Raw genomic sequence first — 20,172 nt, 5'->3', positions numbered from 1 at the left:
AGTGATCGCGAGTGTCATCTCCGGTTGCGATTGGTAGGGTGATGAATGTTGATGCTTAACGACTCAGTGATTACCTCTACTGAAGGACTCGTGATACTAATTCAGTTTCCATAGTAAACCTATGCAAACACCATGATAGTAAAAATTCAATAACTTAAAATTTCTGAGTGCTCATGATCAAACCTATATTTATCAGTACAGATGAAACCTGGGTGTCAGCCTCTGTATAGAGAAAAGGATATCAGCTGCAGCATTTTCTGGACTAGACCAGCAAGCTGTTCTCCACCTTTTTGTTTTTGTTTGACTGGCGCCGCCAGTCAAACAAAGAAAAAAAAAAAAAAAAAAAAGGCGGAGAACAACTTGCTGGTATATTTCTGGACCTACATGTGTTTGAAACATGTACTTTCAATTCCACTCCAAAGAGTCAGGTGTTAATTTCAGTAATGAGTGTCCCAAACTCAAGACTGTTGATGGACTGCACATCCATCATTAAAACAATGTCTCTATGTTTGTCATTTACAACAAAGATAAGCTATCAATAGATTCTTTCTCTAAACAATAACTGACATTATTAACCTATCCTGGCCAGCCAAACCCATAAATACACTATTTTTTTTTTTTTTTACGCCCTAGGCGAACGTTGACTTTGGCACCCACCCCCAAAAATAATCCACTTTTGTCTAAAACTCTCACATCTCTAAAGCGTAAATCGCCAGCCCTGACCACAAGACTGAATTAATGCAAGAGACAGATACTTGCATTTACTATGCACCTATCAATATTTTACTCAAGAAAGTGCCAGATTTTTACCGTAATTCCTTGAGTATCGGTAATAATAATAATAATAATAAAGACTTAATTTTGAGAAGGTACCGTATATACTCGCGTATAAGCCGAATAATTTAGGAAAAATTAAAGGCCTGGAAGTAAGGGGGTCGGTTTATCCGCGGCCCAATGTCTAAACTTGACAGTTTTTAGATATTTTTGGTGACTATTGTAACGCTGTAAATCCATCAAGCCATCATTGACTTTTCTGCGAAAATCGCACGTTTCGGAGCCCGTAACTTCAGTTTGGTACAACGCAGAAAAGTCAATGATGGCTTGATTGATAGAAAAATATCTCAGAAGTAAAACAAGCCATATAGTATGGTCGCGTGCCTTTAAAGACGGAAATAGCAGAAGGAAATCGAGGGTCATGGGTGGAGCGAAGTATTTGGAAGTTCCGTACCTTCTCTCTTATATATTATGATAGAGAGGGTCCTATGTCAGAACGGGTCATCGGGGTAATCTAAGGTATTTTTGTCACTCTGTATGATTTTTTTCCTTTAGATGATTGTTTTTTTTTTTTTCTTAACATCAAGCTCGCGTTGAGCACCTGTGGAGTTATCTGTAGCCAAATGGATTCTATTTCCTGTATTTCTAGGCCTTCCCGTCTTTTCGAAATAGTACCAGTTCTGAATTGCACAAGGAGCCCACCACCGCCTGCTTTCCTTTCCGATTCGATACGGTCTGTCATAGCCATTAATATAACGAAAATTTCACCTATGTAACGACAGGCCGGCTTTCGTTTTCCAATGCATAGTTCCGGTATCGAACGATAAGCTTTGCCCACTTAGTTACTGTTGCTCCGGATAACACGCTATCGTCAAAATGACGGATCATGTAGCATCAGGAATCCGAACACAGCTAATTTTACTATATATTCTCTACATTTGCATCTCAGTACTGGCCTTTCCTTTTTGTCCTAATGATAATAAATCATATCTCATTCTAAAGTACCTTCAAAGATGAACTCACAGTGAAGTTCTTGTCATAGGTTCGCTGGCACTTCTTTGACAGGTTCGCATATACGCCTGGACTAAGCAATGTGCACTGCAACAGAGATTTCACTTCCGAATCATCCAGAAGGCCTTATTACTCACAGTGCACTGTCGCCGAAACACACACAGTGAACCACAACGTAAGCCCATATGCTAAAGAATAAACAATTACCTTTAAATTCATACCAAGAATGCCTAAATCTAATTCTTGTATAACCACCAAAAGCAGACGGTGAAAAGAAATGCTACAAAAATAGACTGGGACTACATTCGTGCGTACTAAACCAGAACTAATAATTGATATCTGATTCATGTCAGACCAGACTATGCTTGGCCAATTTTAGTTAAACTTTTGTATTTACATGCCACACCTATTTCAACTTTATGCATTATGAATTTCCTAGCAAACAAGACATGTGACAGCTATCATAATTTGTGTTGTGCTGGTGCTCCACAAACATGTGACAGAAAGTGTGTTTTGCTGGTGTTCCACATAGTGTAGTTGTAGTTGTTTTAGGGTTTAACGCCATTTTTCAGCACACGATAGGCTATACATGGCGGCCAGTATTAATAGTGTCAGAAGAACCCGGGAAAACCCGCGGAAAGAACCACCGACCCACGAGAAGCTACTGGCAAGCTTTATCACATAGCCACATTGGCCGGTGTAGTGTTAAATTTTGACCCACGTTGAATTCTGACCCTCCGGGTCTGCTTTTAATGTTGAAAGTTGACCCAGGGTCAGTTCTTAACGTTGAATTTTGATTTTCACAGTCGTTGAAAACTGATCGCAGCGTTAAATTTTGATCAGATTTCCGGGTCATTTTTTAACGAATATTGTTTTAAGCTATGCATATATGGGTTTATGAATCGTCAATAAGGAAATGATTAGTATGTATAAAATCAACAAAAGCAATGTAATGCAGTACATGTAGTAATGAAATTATGAATATAGTTATATTCCATATTTGAAATGGATATAATGTAATTTTGTTTGTACTTCGCCTGCTGCGTTTCATCAAACAATCAATGACCCTCTTCGAGCCTTAACCAAACAAAATCAACCATGGGAATGAGTGAAAAACGATAAAGCGTTTGAAAAACTCAAACAGAATTTAATAAAATAACGCAATAATAGCGTAATTTGATCCTAATAAGGAAACGCAATTACTTGAACATGCAATTCCTGTCGGTCTAGGCACATTATTAACTAAAAATGGAAAGAGTATTGCCTACGCCTGTAGAGCACTTTCAGATGTAGACCAACATTTAAAGAAAGACATCAGAATAGTATAGTGGGACGATAATGGGAAATAGCATTACAAACCACCCTGGAACGATATGGCGACAAGATTTATAGCAACAATGGGAATTAGCATATTACAAACCACCCTGGGACGATATGGCGACAATAGTTATAGCGACAATGGGAATTACCATTACAAGGTCCCGTGGGACGATATAGTGACAAGTACTTTTAAGTACAACCTGGGCCTGTATAGCGTCAAGGGGAAATAAACATGGGAATATATCGTGGATTATAAACACTGATACCACATTTTAAAAAAAAAAACTGGGGAGGGTTAGGCATGAAAGTCATTTGGTTCTTCTGCTTTTTCTTTTTCTACTTTCTCCATTTCTTTATCCATCTCCAAAATTTTTCCAATATTCCTTTCTTTTTGTGTTCCGACTCAGGAATCCAGTCTGGATGACCTATCGCTCTACATTTCTCCTGGACATTCATCCAGTTTTTGTTCATTTTCTCAAATGCTTCTTTTTTTCTTTCTGTTCTATTGTTCTTTCCTATCTTTTGCCCATGTGTCTTTAACGTTCTTGACTTCTTCTTCCAAGACATTTTTCATAATTTATTCTGCTTTATGGATTTGGTCCCGTCCCCTTTTGACAAAAGCCCACTCTGTCAAACTGAAGATATCATCGAAAAAATACCTGACTCTGATAACAATTTCAAGAGACTGCTTCAGTGTTCCGACTCTTACATATTCAGGCGAGATGAAACCTCTCAACTTCTTTACCTCTTCTTCTATCATCCCTTCAATGTTCTCCCTGGCTATTTTCAGATTGTTTGCAAAGTCCAAGCTGCCTGGGAACTTCCATTCTCTTTCAAGTCTTTCCACTACATACTCCGGATCTATCATCCAATACCAACTCTCCTTCAACTGGTTAAACAAGTCAGATACTACTAACATATTTTCACTTATTCCGTAGAATGGCGCGAATGACGGGCCCTTTTTACATTTATATCTAAAGCACGGACGTGAAGGAAAACATCCCCTACTTTTGTCTTCTCATATTATCTACTATTCACACAAAGTTAATGAGACAAAAAACTAACCACATTATATACTATCCACACGCCGCAGAGATGCCAAATCAAACCCCAAAATCTACCATCCACACACGCCAAGAAGCAGAAACAAACCCACCATTTACTATCCACACACGCAGAGATGCCAAATCAAACCCCAAAATTTACCATCCACACACGGGAGAAGCTAACAACATAACCACAATCTACTATCCACACACGCTGAGAAGCAGAAACATAACCATAATATACTGTCCACACACGCTGAGAAGCCAAATCAAACCCAAAATGTACCATTCACACACGTCAAGAAGCAGAAACAAACACACCATTTACTATCCACACACACAGAGATGCCAAATTAAACACAAACTCTACTATCCACACACGCCGAGAAGTCAAATCAAACCCAAACTATACTATCCACACACGGGGAGAAGCCAATTAAACCCTAACTATACTATTCACACACACAGGGAAGCAAAAACAAAACCCAATTATGCTATTAACACAAAAGGAAAGTTAAACAACCACACACTCTACTATCCACGCAAACCTACGTGAGTGCTTACAAACCCCAGTAATCTACTATCCACACACTGAGAAGCAGAAACATAACCACTCTACTATCCACGCAAACCTACGTGAGTGCTTACAAACCCCAGTAATCTACTATCCACACACTGAGAAGCAGAAACATAACCATAATATACTATCCACACATGCTGAGAAGCCAAAACATATCCACAATATACTATCCACAGACGAGAAGAAGCCAAATCAAACCCAAAATTTACCATTCACACACGTCAAGAAGCAGAAACAAACCCACCATTTACTACCCACACACGCAGAGATGCCAAATCAAACCCCAAAATCTACCATCCACACACGAGAGAAGCAAAAAACATAACCACAATCTACTATCCACACACGGAAAAGCAGAAACATGACCATACTATACTATCCATACACGTGAAGGTTTAAAAACCATACTCTCTACTATCTACACAAACGTACTTCAGCGCTTACAAAACCCAATAATCTATCATCCACACAAACGTACGTGAGCGCTTACACACACACACACACACACACACACACACCAGGAAAGGAGGGAGTGTTTATATAAACACTACTCCACATTCTCACATTGGCAAATTGAATAGTGTTTCTTTTCTAGAGTTTTTGGTTAGCCCTGAAATGAGCTGTTTTTTTGGAACGCCACATACACCTGTTAGTGATGGTCCAATAGACTATATATTTGGTTTCCGCTCCATATCACCCTTACATGTTGAGGGATTTTGAACAAATAACACATAATACTAGTTTAAATGTAGCAAAAACTTAAGAGATTTTGCTTGCTTGATTGCTCCCAACTATTCAATTGTATTCGTCAGAATTTAAAAGATTAATGGAATGTTCGCTACCCAAGCACAATATAATTTAATTCCAAGTGAAGGAAGCCATTTTTGGAAATCTTTTAATACAGGTAAATCGTGCTAAATTAGCGATATTTTACGGCCGCAGGTTTTACGTTTTTCTTGTAATAAAATTAAGAAATGTATTTTTAAAATTTTAATATATATATATTGTTTATATTTGGTCTAAACGTAAACATTGACAATTGATCTCTGCTTCTCTGTATTGTCGGCCAATAGTTACATGATAACCGTTATAAACATTGGTGTATTTATAGGAAGATAAGTTATACCCATGTATATTGATAACAGTTGAAATGATTTGCATTAAAATGCATGCCATTGTAAGCTTTTTAAAATCTTGTCTCTCAAGAAAGGGTCATTGGTTCTATTCCCAATCGATATGATTTTTAAAAATATATATATAATGCATAATACATGCCGATGCATATCTAAGATTTTTATTTGATGTAATATCATGACAAAACAGTTAGCATTATCGATTTTAAGAGTACCGGTGTGCAATTTTAAAATCGTATCAAAATGTCTTAAATGCACGTATATATAAACCACAAGCGAAGGCGCGGTCACTTCAGAAACATACAAGGCACATTAGGTTTAACAAGAGTTACATCGCCACGCCTTTTTTGTCGTATCGCTTGAATATTATTTTATAAAAAATAAAATAAAATGCATTTCCCAAAAATAATTTAAAAAACAAAATTATAAACCAGAAAACGTTAGAACAAATTGCATATCAATACTTCAAAATTCGATTTTAAATAAATTAATAAAAGAGTGCCCTCACTGGGATTCGAACGCTTATACACATACTAAACAAACACACACACACACACACACACACACACACACATATATATATATATATATATATATATATATATATATATATATATATATATATATATATATATATATGACCTGCATTTTCATTTAATAAAATCCAAATTTTACCCGATTTACCTACATTAACAAATAGACAAAGTCGTTCATTAGTATGCATCTTTAAACCGACTGTATATGGTTTATTCATTATTCACGGGTTCTTATTTACTGTTATAATTATTCTCAGGGACGTATCTAGTATATGATTGATGATTAGGCATGTTGAACGGCGAAGCCTCGAACTGCTAGAGGAGTGGTGTGTGTGTGGGTACGGGACAACATTGTTACAATCTAGAGGCTCTGAGATAGCATTTCATGCATCTTGTTGAGACTTTCTGAACCTTGGTACTGTTTTAATACTGTACAAAAAAAAACATCAACTTCTTATGAACAGACTCAATAAAATCGAGTTTGCTACTATCTTGTTCGTGTTTTTGCTTCTAATGAATCCTCTTTTCCGTATGTATTGTATTATATAAATATAGATTTCATATCGGTTTCGTGAGTGAAACTTAAACCATTGAAAAAAATTGTCAAAATTCTGTGTAGGCAGCTGCCTTGTAGGCAGCTACGCTCCTGATAATCGCTAATATACTGTTCAGTTGTTTACCTGCCCTGTTGAACCTTGCGACTTTACCGAAGTGAAACATAGTCATTCATTTATCAGTTTGTCCAATTTGTCCAAAGCAAAGTTCAGCTATTTTGAAAATGTTCCGCATTTTGGGAAATTTAAAATAAAAGTATAACGGAGAGAATTGTTTCCTTAAAAGAAAAAAGAAAAAAATTAAGAAAGACACAGCTCAGTGAGTAATAAGTTGATTTCATTTTTGAAGTGGTTCAAAAATCAACGTTGAGTTTTGATAACAGAACGTTTTACCCTAAGGTCATAATTTCACCTGAACGGGTCGTTATTTAACAGGACATTAAAAAAAGGGTCAGTTTTTAACGTGAAATTTTGATCACGTTGAAAAATTACCGACCGGGTCAGAATTCAACGAGGGTCAAAATGTGATGCTACATCTGGGTCGTTATTTAACAGGACATTTAAAAAAGGGTCAGATTTTAACGTGAAATTTTTATCACGGTTGTTGAAAAATGACCCGGCGGGTCAGAATTCAACGAGGGTCAAAATTTAACACTACACTGGCGCCCTAGGCAAGGTTAGATTCTAAATTTATAAACAATATATTTTTTTTTTTAAATGCGCCCCCCCCCCCCCTGAAATCAGCGCCCTAGGCGGCTGCCTAGTTTGCCTATATGGTAGCGCCTGCCCTGCACATTGGCTGAATCCGAGACTCAACCCACGCACAGAGGTGAGATGGCAGTGATCTTTAACGGACAGCGCTTTAGACCACACTCGGCCACTCGGCCCCCCCATAGTGCAAGTTTCTGCCCAAGTACTCTCGAGAAACCAAAACTAAATTTGCTACATCTTCCTTAATTATAGGAATTTTTCAATGCAGTAAAAACTTAATTGTAATACAAGATGGGGCCTGCCTGAAAAAAATGTTTGAAATATAAAAAACATTGATAAATTAAATTGTAATGGAAATTTAAACATTTAAATTTTAGAACACTAAATCTTTTAAAAAAATTAAATTTTCATAGAAGTTTTAAAATTCAAACTGACAAACTTTAGACAGCAACTTGACTAATGAATGATATTTAAAACAAAAGGCAGTCTGGGTCTGTACATTACTGATTCCATTTTTCCCAGGGTAGTGAAGCAAAATAGCTCACAGTGATGTTTGTAGCGAATTGCAATATGCCTGATAAAATGCATATAGGTGTACACTCTAAAGAAACAATGACAGGTGCTATGTTTCATTTTTATTGTGTCGGGTACTCAGGCAGTCGTTGGTATAAATAACAGCACACTCAGATTAAAAAATTTGATGGGGTCATTACCATGTTTTATAGCAAAAATGCATTCCATTTCAATGTCGATGTCAATAACCACAAAAGTCGACAACGTAATAGGACAATACAGTCCCAGGGAGGCTCTGCTTTACTAAACAATGGTGCTGCACTTTCTCATGAAGACCTAAGTCATGTCTTTGAGGTGCTATATATCAGTGTGTTAATGTGAACTAATCTTGGTCACTGGCAGGTACGTATGTCCATATGAAACCTTGCTAGCACCACCTGACACTGGGGAGTTTCCAACTAATCCAACTCTTCCACCTTGTTCCAGATACCAGGCCAGGCCTGAAAAGATAATAATAATAATAATAATAATAATAATAATAATGAGGACTTTGTGTAGTACCTAATCTTTGGAAGCTCAAAGCGCTTTACAACACCTAAAACATAAAAACACATATATAATGATATGATACAAAATTTAAAAAAAACACCATGAAATTAGAAAACATAAAACATGCTGAAAATGTTTAAGGTAGGAAACATTATTGGGTCTTTAAGTTTGCTATTGCAGTCAAAATACGTGAGTTTTAAGAGCGATCTTAAATGAGATCACTGTGTCTTTGTGTCTAAGTTCAGTGAGCAATTTGTTCCACATTGCTGGGCCCTGGTATGCAAAAGAATTCTGTCCATATGGCTTCGTTTTCATAGTGGTAATAATGAGTATACGATTGTCAGAAGAGGAGCGTTAAGTATCTTGCTGGTATGTACACAATAGTGAGGTCGGATAGGTATGTTCGACTGGAGCCCATCAGTGAAATGTAGCACAGAGAACACATTCTGTGTTTGATTCTGGATCGAATGGATAGCCAGTGTAGGGTACAGAGAAGCAGGGAGGTGTGCTCTGATCGTGGTACTCTAAGTATGATATGAGCAGCTTTGTTTTGAACTTTTTGAAGTTTCTGGGGTAGATATTGAGACGAACCAGACATAATTGTGTTACAATAGTCCAGTTCTGAAAGTTACACTTAGGAAAACACAAGTGTTTTAGTGGCATCAACTGTGAAAGAAGTTTGCAAATGGAGCTGATGCGTCTTAGCTCAAGATATGCAGCCTTGCATATGTTCATGACATGTTGGTGCAATGTGAGAGTACTGTCCAGAGTAACACCTAGGTTTTGTACTGACTGTGTGAATTTAATGTTGGTGTTGCTCATATTTATTGTTTGAGGTAAAGGGTGTGAATGAGAAAGTCTTTGTGTTGTAATCAGAATGGCTTAAGTTTTATCATCATTCACCTGCAGCTTGTTACATGTCATCCATGATTTAACACCAAAAACGCACTTGTCTACACCTTGGATGGAAGCATCAACTTCAGTTGGGTGGCTAGATTTGTATATTTGGGTGTCATCACCGTACAATTGGTGATACACTGGATGATGATCTATGATATTTGAGAGCGGCTAAGTGTATAGAATGAAGAGAACAGGTCCCAGGACAGACCGGAACACCACAACATAGATTAACTGGGCTTGAGTGTATTCCATTTGCAGACACAATTTGTATCCTGTTGACCAAGTTGGACTTGAACCACAGTAAGGCTGTATCATGAATGTCGAATACATGCTGGAGACGGTGAAGTAATATATCATGGTCTGTTGTGTCAAATGCTGCAGACAAATCAAGGAGGGTAAGGACTGTAATCTTTCCGCTATCCAACGCAGAGAGAATGTCATTGACTACTTACTGTGGCAAGGGCGATAAGCAGATTGTACATTATTAAAAAGACTGTTTGAATTCAGATGAGATGCAAGTTGGGATAGAACAACCTTTTCTAAGATTTTTGATATGAATGGGAGATTATAAACTGGGCGGTAGTTCTTTAAATCGTTATGGTCGAGTGTTGGCTTCTTCAGCAGAGGCTTTACAATGGCAGTTTTGAAAAATGATGGGAATTCACCATATGAGAGATAGGTATTAATTACATTATTTAGTGAAGGCAATATTGGATCTAAGCACTCAAGCAGCAGTGATGTTGGAATTAAACAGTACGTTGTTTTAAACAGTAACAAGAAAAATGTGAAGACAACAAGCGTTGTGAAAATTAACAAATATTTTTATTCCATAGAAAAACAAGGTAAACATGAGAAAAAGAACTTAGTTTTAAGAATCAAACCCAACAATAATCCAAGAATAATCAAAAAGTTAAAAAATAGAAGTCCTAGTAATAAAAAGTCCTAATGAAGGTGAGTTCGAATCCCAATGAAATCCAAAATGGAAGGCGATAACATATGCTGTAATCAGCGTAGTACTTATGTGCCAACAGTTCTTTGTTGAATCACATAAAATAATATTCCAGTGTTTGAATTCTGTAAATTTCGATAACTGTCTTTGTCCAAGAATTTATTTAGAGCTAAGTATTTCCTGGGGAAAATAATCTCTTAGAATCCAAATAATTTATTAAAAATTAAACTGAAACTGGTCACAACAAAAAACACTTTGACGTCTCAAGTGTTGAGGCAAGAATAAAATTATTTCTCAATACATAAATATTAAATCTGGCTACTGCGCAAAACAGATGCCTGGACGAGGGTCAATCTTCCAGTAAAACCAGAGTCTGAAATAATTGCTACATGTTATTTGTCACATATTTCAAGTAAGGCCTCGATTTTACTTTATGAAACTACTGTAAGAAAAAATTTTAAAAAGTTGTTTACTTCAACTCATGAATCAAGGTCAGGAACTAGATCAGCATTAGATACAAAGTTTCATTTATTAATGTTTTTGGATTTCTGGAAAATGTCAAATCCAGTAAATAAAATTACATTACAATAGCATGTAATGGAATAAAATAAAAATAAAAAACAAACAAACAATTAAATTAAATCAAATATAAATTAAATGAAATATACATAATACTTCCCCCATAAACAAAAAGAAAGATCTATATAATAAAGCTTTCCTTTTACCATAGATTATTTATACATTATGTTTTTAAAAGGAAACATAAGAAGAACTCTTATGAATTATTTACGCAGTAAACATAAATTAATACACGTCTGTACATAGGAAAGTGCAGCTACTATTAAATTATCTTTTTCCTTGATGTGTCTGATGTCAATATTATATTCCTGTAACAACAAAGTTCACCCTACTAGTCTTTGATTTTTATTTTTCATCTTGCAGATTAAAGTAAGCGGGTTGTGATCACTAAACATATTAAATGAAGAAGGAGCTGAACTAAAGTAAACTTCAAAATGTTGTAATGCCACTATCAAAGCCAAGCATTCCTTCTCGATTGTTGAATAATTTCTTTGGTGTTTATTTAATTTCTTAGAAAAATAGCACACTGGATGATCAAAACCATGTTGTCTTCTTGAATCAATACTGCTCCAACCCCAGCATCACTTGCTTCAACAGTTTGGCTGAAATTTGAGCTGCAAGAACTGGCGCGCTTTTAAGTATGGCTTTAAACTTATTAAAAGACTCCTGAAATTTTACAGTCCAAAGAAACTTGTTTTTCTTGCTCAATAAATTTGTCAGGGATTCAGCAGTTATGGAAAAATTGGAACAAAATTTCCGATAGTATCCAGCCATACCTAAAAATTGCATCAGTTACATTTGTTACTAACAGGCACAGGGAATTCAGAGATAGCCTTGACCTTAGCATCTATAGGTTTAACTTGTCTATTTCCGACGATGTGTCCTAGAAAAGTTATACAAGCGTAGCAGAACTCACTTTTGGATAAATTAATAGTCAAACTTGTATCAGTGAGTCTGTCAAAAATTTCCGAATTGTTGCTAAATGTTCTTTCCAGTTGGTGTTGTGGATGATGACATCATCAGTGTAAGCATCACAATTATCTAGACCAGAGGTAATCATATTCATTAGTCGTTGAAAAATATTAGGCGAACCTTTCATCCCAAATGCATCACTTTATATTGATAAAGTCCATCTGGAGTCACAAATGCAGAAATTTCCTTTGCTTTATCCGTCAGTGAAATTTGCCAAAATCCTTTCAGAGGTCAAATTTGCTGAACTACTTGGCATTTCCGATTTTATCAATGCAATCATTGTTTCATGGTAATGGAAATGAATGTTTTAGTCACACTGTTCACTTTTCTATAATCAGCGCACATACGGAAAGTTTTATCTGGTTTCGGAACAAGTATACATGGTGAACGTCAGTCACTTTTACTGGGCTTTATGAAATCGTTCTCCAGCAAATACTGAATTTCTTTTTTCAGGTATTCCTGTTTGTCCTGTATGGGTGTTATTTCACAGTTTTGGAATTTACAATTTCAACGTCATGGTAAATTTTGTTTGTTCTTGTAGGAACATCTGGAAATAAGTGCTCCTATTCAACTAATAACTGTTTAAGTTCATTCCTTTCTTGCTGTTGCAAATGTGAAAGTTTCTGGTCCAGATTATCCATAATTTCTGAATTCCAAAGATTTGTTACTCCAATATCAGTAGAGACCGATGATATTCCTTCACTTAAATCTTCACTAAGTGGGACAGGTACAACTAAATTAATTGCACGTTTAACCTGGCTATCTCTCTCAATATACTAGTACTCCTTTAATTTATTCAGATCCCAGGAGCACCATCATTATAATTTAACTCATTCATTTTCTTTTTAACTTTGTAAGGGCCATACTATCTAATCTGAAGAAAATTTTGAAGAATGAGCAAGAGAAACAGAACTCTATTACCAGACTCAAAAGTTCTCTCCATTGTTGTTCTGTCAAACCATAATTTCATTTCTGACCTGAATTGCTGAATGCCAAATAAAAGCATAATCAGCTGGACATTTCCAGACCTAAAATTTGACCCTTGATTCAGTTGGACAGATTTGGGAAGGCCAAATTGAGTAATAAAAATTTAAAAAAACACTTTATCAAAGCTTTTACTTTTGTTTTAGTTTTAATATTCCTAAAAGGAATTGCCTCGGTGAATCTTGTTGACACACACATAATGATCAACAAGTATTGGTTACCTGACTTGGTCTTATGTTTCATGTTCGACGACGAGTGATTGTTGTTTATCACCCTGGTTAGTAAAAAGAGAATGATTAGTTAAAAGACGGTCAGTGTGATCAACACCCTTTGATTGATCCAAACAAGGAGTGAAAGTGACCTCATACAAGGCCTAACCAATACATGTGTCAGCTAAAGGAATACTTTCCTTGTCAACGTCATTCTCAAGAGCTTTCTTTGCCATAGCTCTAGTAACTGCACAAGCTGGGTATAAATCAGGGAATTCTTTTTCAATAGGATCAACTTTCTGATCCAAACAAGGCTTGTCTGTTACAAGTAGATTAACCACAACCTTATCTCCAGCTTTGTCATTGCCTAGTAATAAATGAATGCCCTCAATGGGTAAAATAGACACTGTTCCGACTTTCACAGGTCCTGAGACTAAGTCTGATGATAAATTTACACAATGGAGAGGAACATTAACAAAGTCTCACTCTACTCCCTAATAAGAATATTCTTATTTGAAGAAGACTTCTCAGAAAAAGGCAAAGTACCTGACAATAAAAGACTCTGAGAAGCTCCTGTGTCCCTTAAAGTTTTAATAGGGATGGGATTGGCCGAATCAGCCAAGAGTGATATAGAACCCTTCGACATGAATGGTTCATAATTCTCCAAAATAAAATTAGACTGGGGTTGATTAGACCCAACAAATGCATTGATTTTAATACATGGCCATGACCTTGATCTATTAGAAATAAGAGCATTAATAGAATAGGTCTGTCTTGATTTTGATGCTTATTTTTCAATTTGTAGCATCAGAAATAATGTGTCCTTTCTTCTTGCAATAGGTACACGTAGAAACAGACAATGATCTTTGGTCAAGCTTATCAGAAGCTTTATTTTTAAAACTTGTCCCAGACTGAGATTTAGAGGGGCTTGTATTTGGCTAAAATACTTTTCTGCCAGAAGACTGCTGAGTGCATGTCTTATTTACAAAATGGACTTTATGAGCTAAAGAATACTCGTCAGCAGCACGAGCAGCATTTTCCAAAGTTTCAACCTTATGCTCATCAAGATAAATCCTAATGTCACTATGGACACAGTTCTTGAATTCTTCAAGTAATACGAGTTGTCTGAGACTTTTGTAATCTTTTTTAAACCTACTAGAAGAGCACCACCTATCAAATTGTTGTGCATTTTTCCCATGCAAATTTGACATAGGTCTGGTCAGTTGATTTTCTAGAATTCCTAAAACCTTGTTGATAAGCCTCAGGAGACTAACTCATAACCCATGAAGATATAGTCCTTAACCACACCATAGTCAGCACTCTGCTCTAGTGACAGTGAATTGCAAATATCACTAGCTTTACCAGTAAATACACATTGTAGTAATAGAGTCCAGTGCTCTTTTGGCCACTTCAACCTTTCAGCAATTTTTTCAAAACAAAGAAAATATTGATCTACTTCTTTTGCAGAAAATGAGGTGCTAACTTGATATTTCTGAAAACATGAAAAGTAAGGGAGTGTTTTTGCCTTTGCCAGCTCTAATTTTTTTAACTTAATCTGAAATTCCCTTTCTTCCTTCTCTCATTGCATTTGCCATTGTTTTTCTCGCTCTTCACTCTTTTTGCATCTTCATCATTTCTTTCTCAAAATGCATTTGTCTTACTTCACTCTCTCTTTCCATTTGTATCTTTTCTATCTAAAACTGAACCTGTCTTATCTCTAATTCCAACTTTTTTAGCTGTACTTTCATTTTCAAAATTTCTGACCACTCCTGGGTACAATTCAATAATTTCTCTTCCTTTGATGATATTGTAAAAAAGATTGCTGATTTCACTAAAGATTTCAAAAATGTAAAAATAATACTTGGGATTTAAAAAATTTAAAAATCTAGGGGAATTTAAATTTCAAGAACAAAGTTTTCTGAAATATTTTAGCCAAAATACATTTATCCTAAGGATGAGCACCCAATTTTCTTGTTACATGTTTAGGCTCTTTCAAACAGTTATAAGAAAAATGTGAAGACAACCAGCTTTGTAAAACTTAACAAATAACTGATTTCCTTAAAACAAAACAAGGTATAAATGAGAAAAAAAAATTGCAGTTTTAAGAATCAAATCCAAAAATAATCCAAGAATTAAAAAATAGAAGTCTAGTAATAAAAAATCCTAATGAAACCGAGTTCAAGACCTGATGAAATCCAAAATGGAAGGTAATGACGTATGCTGTAGTCAATGTAGTACTTTATGTATCAACAGTTCTTTGTTGAATCACAGAAATTAATATTCCAGTGTTTGAATTCTGTAAATTTCAATAACTGTCTTTGTCCAAGAATTAATTTAGAGCACAAATATTTCCAGGGAAAAATAATCTCTTGGAATTCAAATAATTTGAAGAAAAATAAAAAATTAAACAAAAAACACTTTGATATCTCAATTGTTAAGGCAAGTATAAAATTATTTCTCAATACATCAATATTAAATCTGGCTACTGGTTAACTCATAGATTCAATTAATGTTTTCAACCTCAAACAGTCAGTTAACCAACCCACCCATAAACATAGTCACATTTTAGACTGGATTCTTCATAGACCTGATGATAACATTCTACGGACCTCCCTGGTATCCCATGACCTTGCATCAGATCACCTCTGCATTATATGCCATCTTGACATATCAGTCCCTACCCCTCCACCTTTATCTGCTATTAAGAGAAGTCTATGTATGATAAATAAAACGAAACTAATGCACGACATCCAAGCTAACCTAACAACTTGCTTACCTCCTACCGCAGAACAACTCGATAACTGTCTGTGTTCATTACTTGACAAACATGCCCCAGCTACCAAGTGCAGAATATCAATTCAAAAGTGTTCTCCATGGTATAGCAGTGTTAGGGACCAGCTTCGCACTGCTAAAAGAGACCGCCGTAATGCTGAGAGGCTCTGGCTTTCCAACACTACTCACTATTCATAAGCAAATCTATGAAGTTGCTAAGAAGAATGTCACAAATTTTTTTATAGTCCATGCAGCGAAATCAGCCCACTACACTACTAAGATCATGGAAAGTTCCAGCTGCAAAGAGCTCTTTGAGATTACTAACAAGCTAATGTCAAGGAACAAATCAACACCACTTCCAACTACCTTCTCTCCAGTTGACCTTCCGGACATGTTTGCAAATATCTTCCGTGACCACAATTTCAATTGATTCATCGTCACCATACAGTGGGGATACAGAATTTGAGTGGCAACCATTAGCAGCATTTGAACCTGTCTCTATGGATTTTGTATGTACAATCGTGATGAAGAGTGCACCAAAGTCATGTGAACTTGATCCAATTCCAACATCACTGCTGCTTGAGTGCTTAGATCCAGTATTGCCTTCACTAATTGATGTTATTAACACCTCTCTCTCATCCAGGGAATTCCCATCATTTTTCAAAACTGCCATTACACTAGACCATAATGATTTAAAGAACTACCGCCCAGTTTCTAATCTCCCATTCATATCAAAAATCTTAGAAAAGGTTGTTCTATCCCAGCTTATATCTCATCTAAATTCAAACAGTCTTTTCAGCAATGTACAATCTTCATATCGCCCTTGCCACGGTACTGAAACTACTCTTCTAAAAGTAGTTAATGACATTCTCTCTGCGTTGGATAGCGGAAAGATTACAGTCCTCACTCTCCTTGATTTGTCTGCAGCATTGAACACAATAGACCATGATATATTACTTCACCGTCTCCAGCATGTATCTGGCATTCATGATACAGCCTTACTGTGGTTCAAGTCCTACTTGGTCAACAGGACACAAATTGTATCTGCAAATGGAATACACTCCAGCCCAGTTGATCTATGTTGTGGTGTTCCACAGGGGTCTGTTCTTGGACCTGTTCTCTTCATTCTGTACATTCAGTCGCTCTCAAGTGTCATAGATCATCATTCAGTGTCTCACCAATTGTACGGTGATGACACCCAAATATACAAATCTAGCCACCCAACTGAAGTTGATGCTACCATCCAAGGTGTAGAGAGGTGCATTTGTGATGTGAAATCATGGATGACATGTAACAAGCTGCAGATGAATGATGATAAAACTGAGGCCATTCTGATCACAACACAAAGACTTTCTCATTCACATCCTTTACCTCAAACAATAAATATCATCAACACCAACATTAAATTCACACAATCAGTACGAAACCTAGGTGTTACTCTGGACAGTACTCTCACGTTGCACCAACATGTCATGAACATATGCAAGGCTGCAAATCTTGAGCTGAGATGCATCAGCTCAATTCCCAAATATCTTTCAGTTGATGTCACTAAAACACTTGTGTGTTCATTAGTACTTTCAAGACTGGACTATTGTAACTCAATTCTGTCTGGTTCATCTCAATAACTACTCCAGAAACTTCACAAAGTTCAAAACACAGCTGCTCGGATCATACTTAGAGTACCACGATCAAAGCACGCCTCTCTGCTGCTCTGTACCCTACACTGGCTATCCATCGATCCAGAATCAAACACAACATTTGTTCTCTGTGCTAAATTTCACTGTCGGACTCTAGTCCAACATACCTATCCAACCTCAGCCATGTGTATACAACAGCAAGATACTTATGCTCCTCTTCTGACAATCGTATACTCATTATTCCCACTATGAAAACAAAGTCATATGGACAGCGTTCTTTTGCATACCAGGGCCCAGCAATGTGGAATGAATTGCCCACTGAACTTAGACACAAAGACACAGTGATCACATTCAAGAGGGCTCTCAAAACTCACTTATTTCGACTGCAAGAACAAACTTTAAAGACCTAATAATGTTTCATACCTGAAATATTTTCAGCATGTTTTTTATTTTTTAATGTTTTTCTAATTTCATGGTGTTTGTTTTTGTAATAGTATTATTATATGTTTTTTTATCTTATAGGTGTTGTCTAATGTTGTAAAGCGCTTAGAACTTCTAAAGATTAGGCGCTATACAAAGTCCTCATTATTATTATTATTACTGTGCTAAACAGATGCTCTGATGAAGGTCGATCTTCCGGTAAAACCAAAGTTTGAAATAATTGCTAAATGTTATTCGTCACGTACTTCAAGTACAGCCTCAATTTCACTTTATAAAACTACTTTAAGAAAGAATAAACAAAAATAAAAAAAGTTGTTTACTTTAACTCATGAATCAAGGTCAGGAACTAGGTCAGCATTAGATAAAAAGTTTTATTTATGAGTGTTTACAAAATACTGAACTGAATTTCTGGAAAATGTCAAATCCAGTAAATAAAATTACATTATAATAGCATGTAATGAATAAAAAATATTTAAAACTAACAAACAAACAATTAAATTAAATCAAATATAAATTAAATCAAATATACATAACATCATAATAAATCCATAGAGACAGGTTTAGATGCTGCCAACGGCTGCCACTGAAAATCTGTATCGAACCTGTATGGTGATGACGTTTCAGTTGAAATTGTTGTCAAGCTTATCTCAAATGGTTTATAGTTTGTCATGGAAGAAATTTGCAAAGATATCCGGAAGGTCGACTGGAGAGAAGGTAGTTGGAAGTGGTGTAGATATGTTCCTTGACATTAGCTTGTTAGTAATCTCATAGAGCTCTTTGCAACTGTAACTTTCCATGATCTTAGTAGTGTAGTGGGCTGATTTCTCTGCATGGACTATATTTGTGACATTCTTCTTAGCGACTTCATAGATTTGCTTATGAATAGTGAGTCTGGTGGAAAGCCAGAGCCTCTCAGCTTTACGGCGGTCTCTTTTAGCAGTGCAAAACTGGTCCCTAACACTGCTATACCATGGAGAAAACTTTTGAATTGATACTCTGTGCGTGGTTGCTGGGGCATGTTTGTCAAGCAATGAATGCAGGCAGTTATGAGTTGTTCTGCTGCACATGGAGCTCGTATTGTTGCCTAAAATCGACCTATCATACATGTACTATATAAGTTATTACATAGTACATGTATGACAGGTCGATTTTAAGCAATGATACGAGCCCCTGTGTAATGCAGAGGTGATCTGATGCAAGGTCATGGGATACCAGGGAGGACTGTACAATATCATCATCAGGTCTATGAAGAATCCAGTCTAAAATGTGACCATGTTTATGGGTGGGTTGGTTAACTGACTGTTTGAGGTTGAAAACATGAATGGAATCCTAGAGTTTTGATGTGTATGGGTTTCCAGTACAGTCAAAGTGAAAGCTGAAATCTCCATGCACTATCAGTTAGCCACCTACTGAATTTCCATACTCCAGGAGATTCGGAAACTGCTCCAAGAACAACTCAGTCAGCTTGTTTATAACATGTTTCACTTAATTTTGGAAAACAGTAAGATGTATGTAAATGAAGTTAAAATGGGTTAGATATGGAGAGTTCAAAATAACATTAAGGGTGCAAGCATGGGAAAAAATGTTAAACTTAACATAGTGATACTCAGAAATATGAACCAGTGGGAAAGTATTAACATGATAAGTTCATCCGAAAAATAAATGAGGTTTCTAGAAATATATTAAGCCATTTACAGGTTAAATAACTAATTAGGTACACTAGGTAACATAAAATTTAAGGCAATAAGGGGACGGTGAGGTTTGATCATTGGTGCAAACATTAGTACATATCAGTATACAGGTAAGTTAAGTGTCAATGTACTAAATTAAAAGATACTACTATAAGTAATTTTATTCATGATGGAAATAACAATTTGGGATATTGCAACTAATACAGCCAAATGTGGCCTCACGGATAAGCTATAGGTAGCAACAAATCCTATAGCGTCAACTAAAGGTGAAATTCTGATCCCCAAAACTTGTACACAAGGATGGACATTTG

The 20,172-nt window shown here is 36.1% G+C and overlaps 1 protein-coding gene across 1 annotated transcript in view; it reads right to left on the bottom strand.

Moving 5' to 3' along the window:
* Positions 1-8,267: 8,267 nt before the first annotated feature.
* LOC149772482 (antiviral innate immune response receptor RIG-I-like) overlaps positions 8,268-20,172 on the bottom strand; it is a 48,317-nt gene continuing 36,412 nt past the window's right edge. The window contains exon 5 of the mRNA XM_089947752.1: positions 8,268-8,678. Within this exon, the coding sequence (XP_089803878.1) occupies positions 8,551-8,678 (128 nt within the window). The 3' untranslated portion in view covers positions 8,268-8,550. The remainder of the gene's footprint in view (positions 8,679-20,172) is intronic.

This window comes from Sinohyriopsis cumingii, unplaced genomic scaffold (assembly GCF_028554795.1).
Source record: "Sinohyriopsis cumingii isolate HCF-2022 unplaced genomic scaffold, ASM2855479v2 utg001460l, whole genome shotgun sequence".
Lineage (NCBI taxonomy): Eukaryota > Metazoa > Mollusca > Bivalvia > Unionida > Unionidae > Sinohyriopsis > Sinohyriopsis cumingii.
Note: the sequence above shows the minus strand (reverse complement) of the source record. Positions and strands in the feature narration are given on the sequence as shown.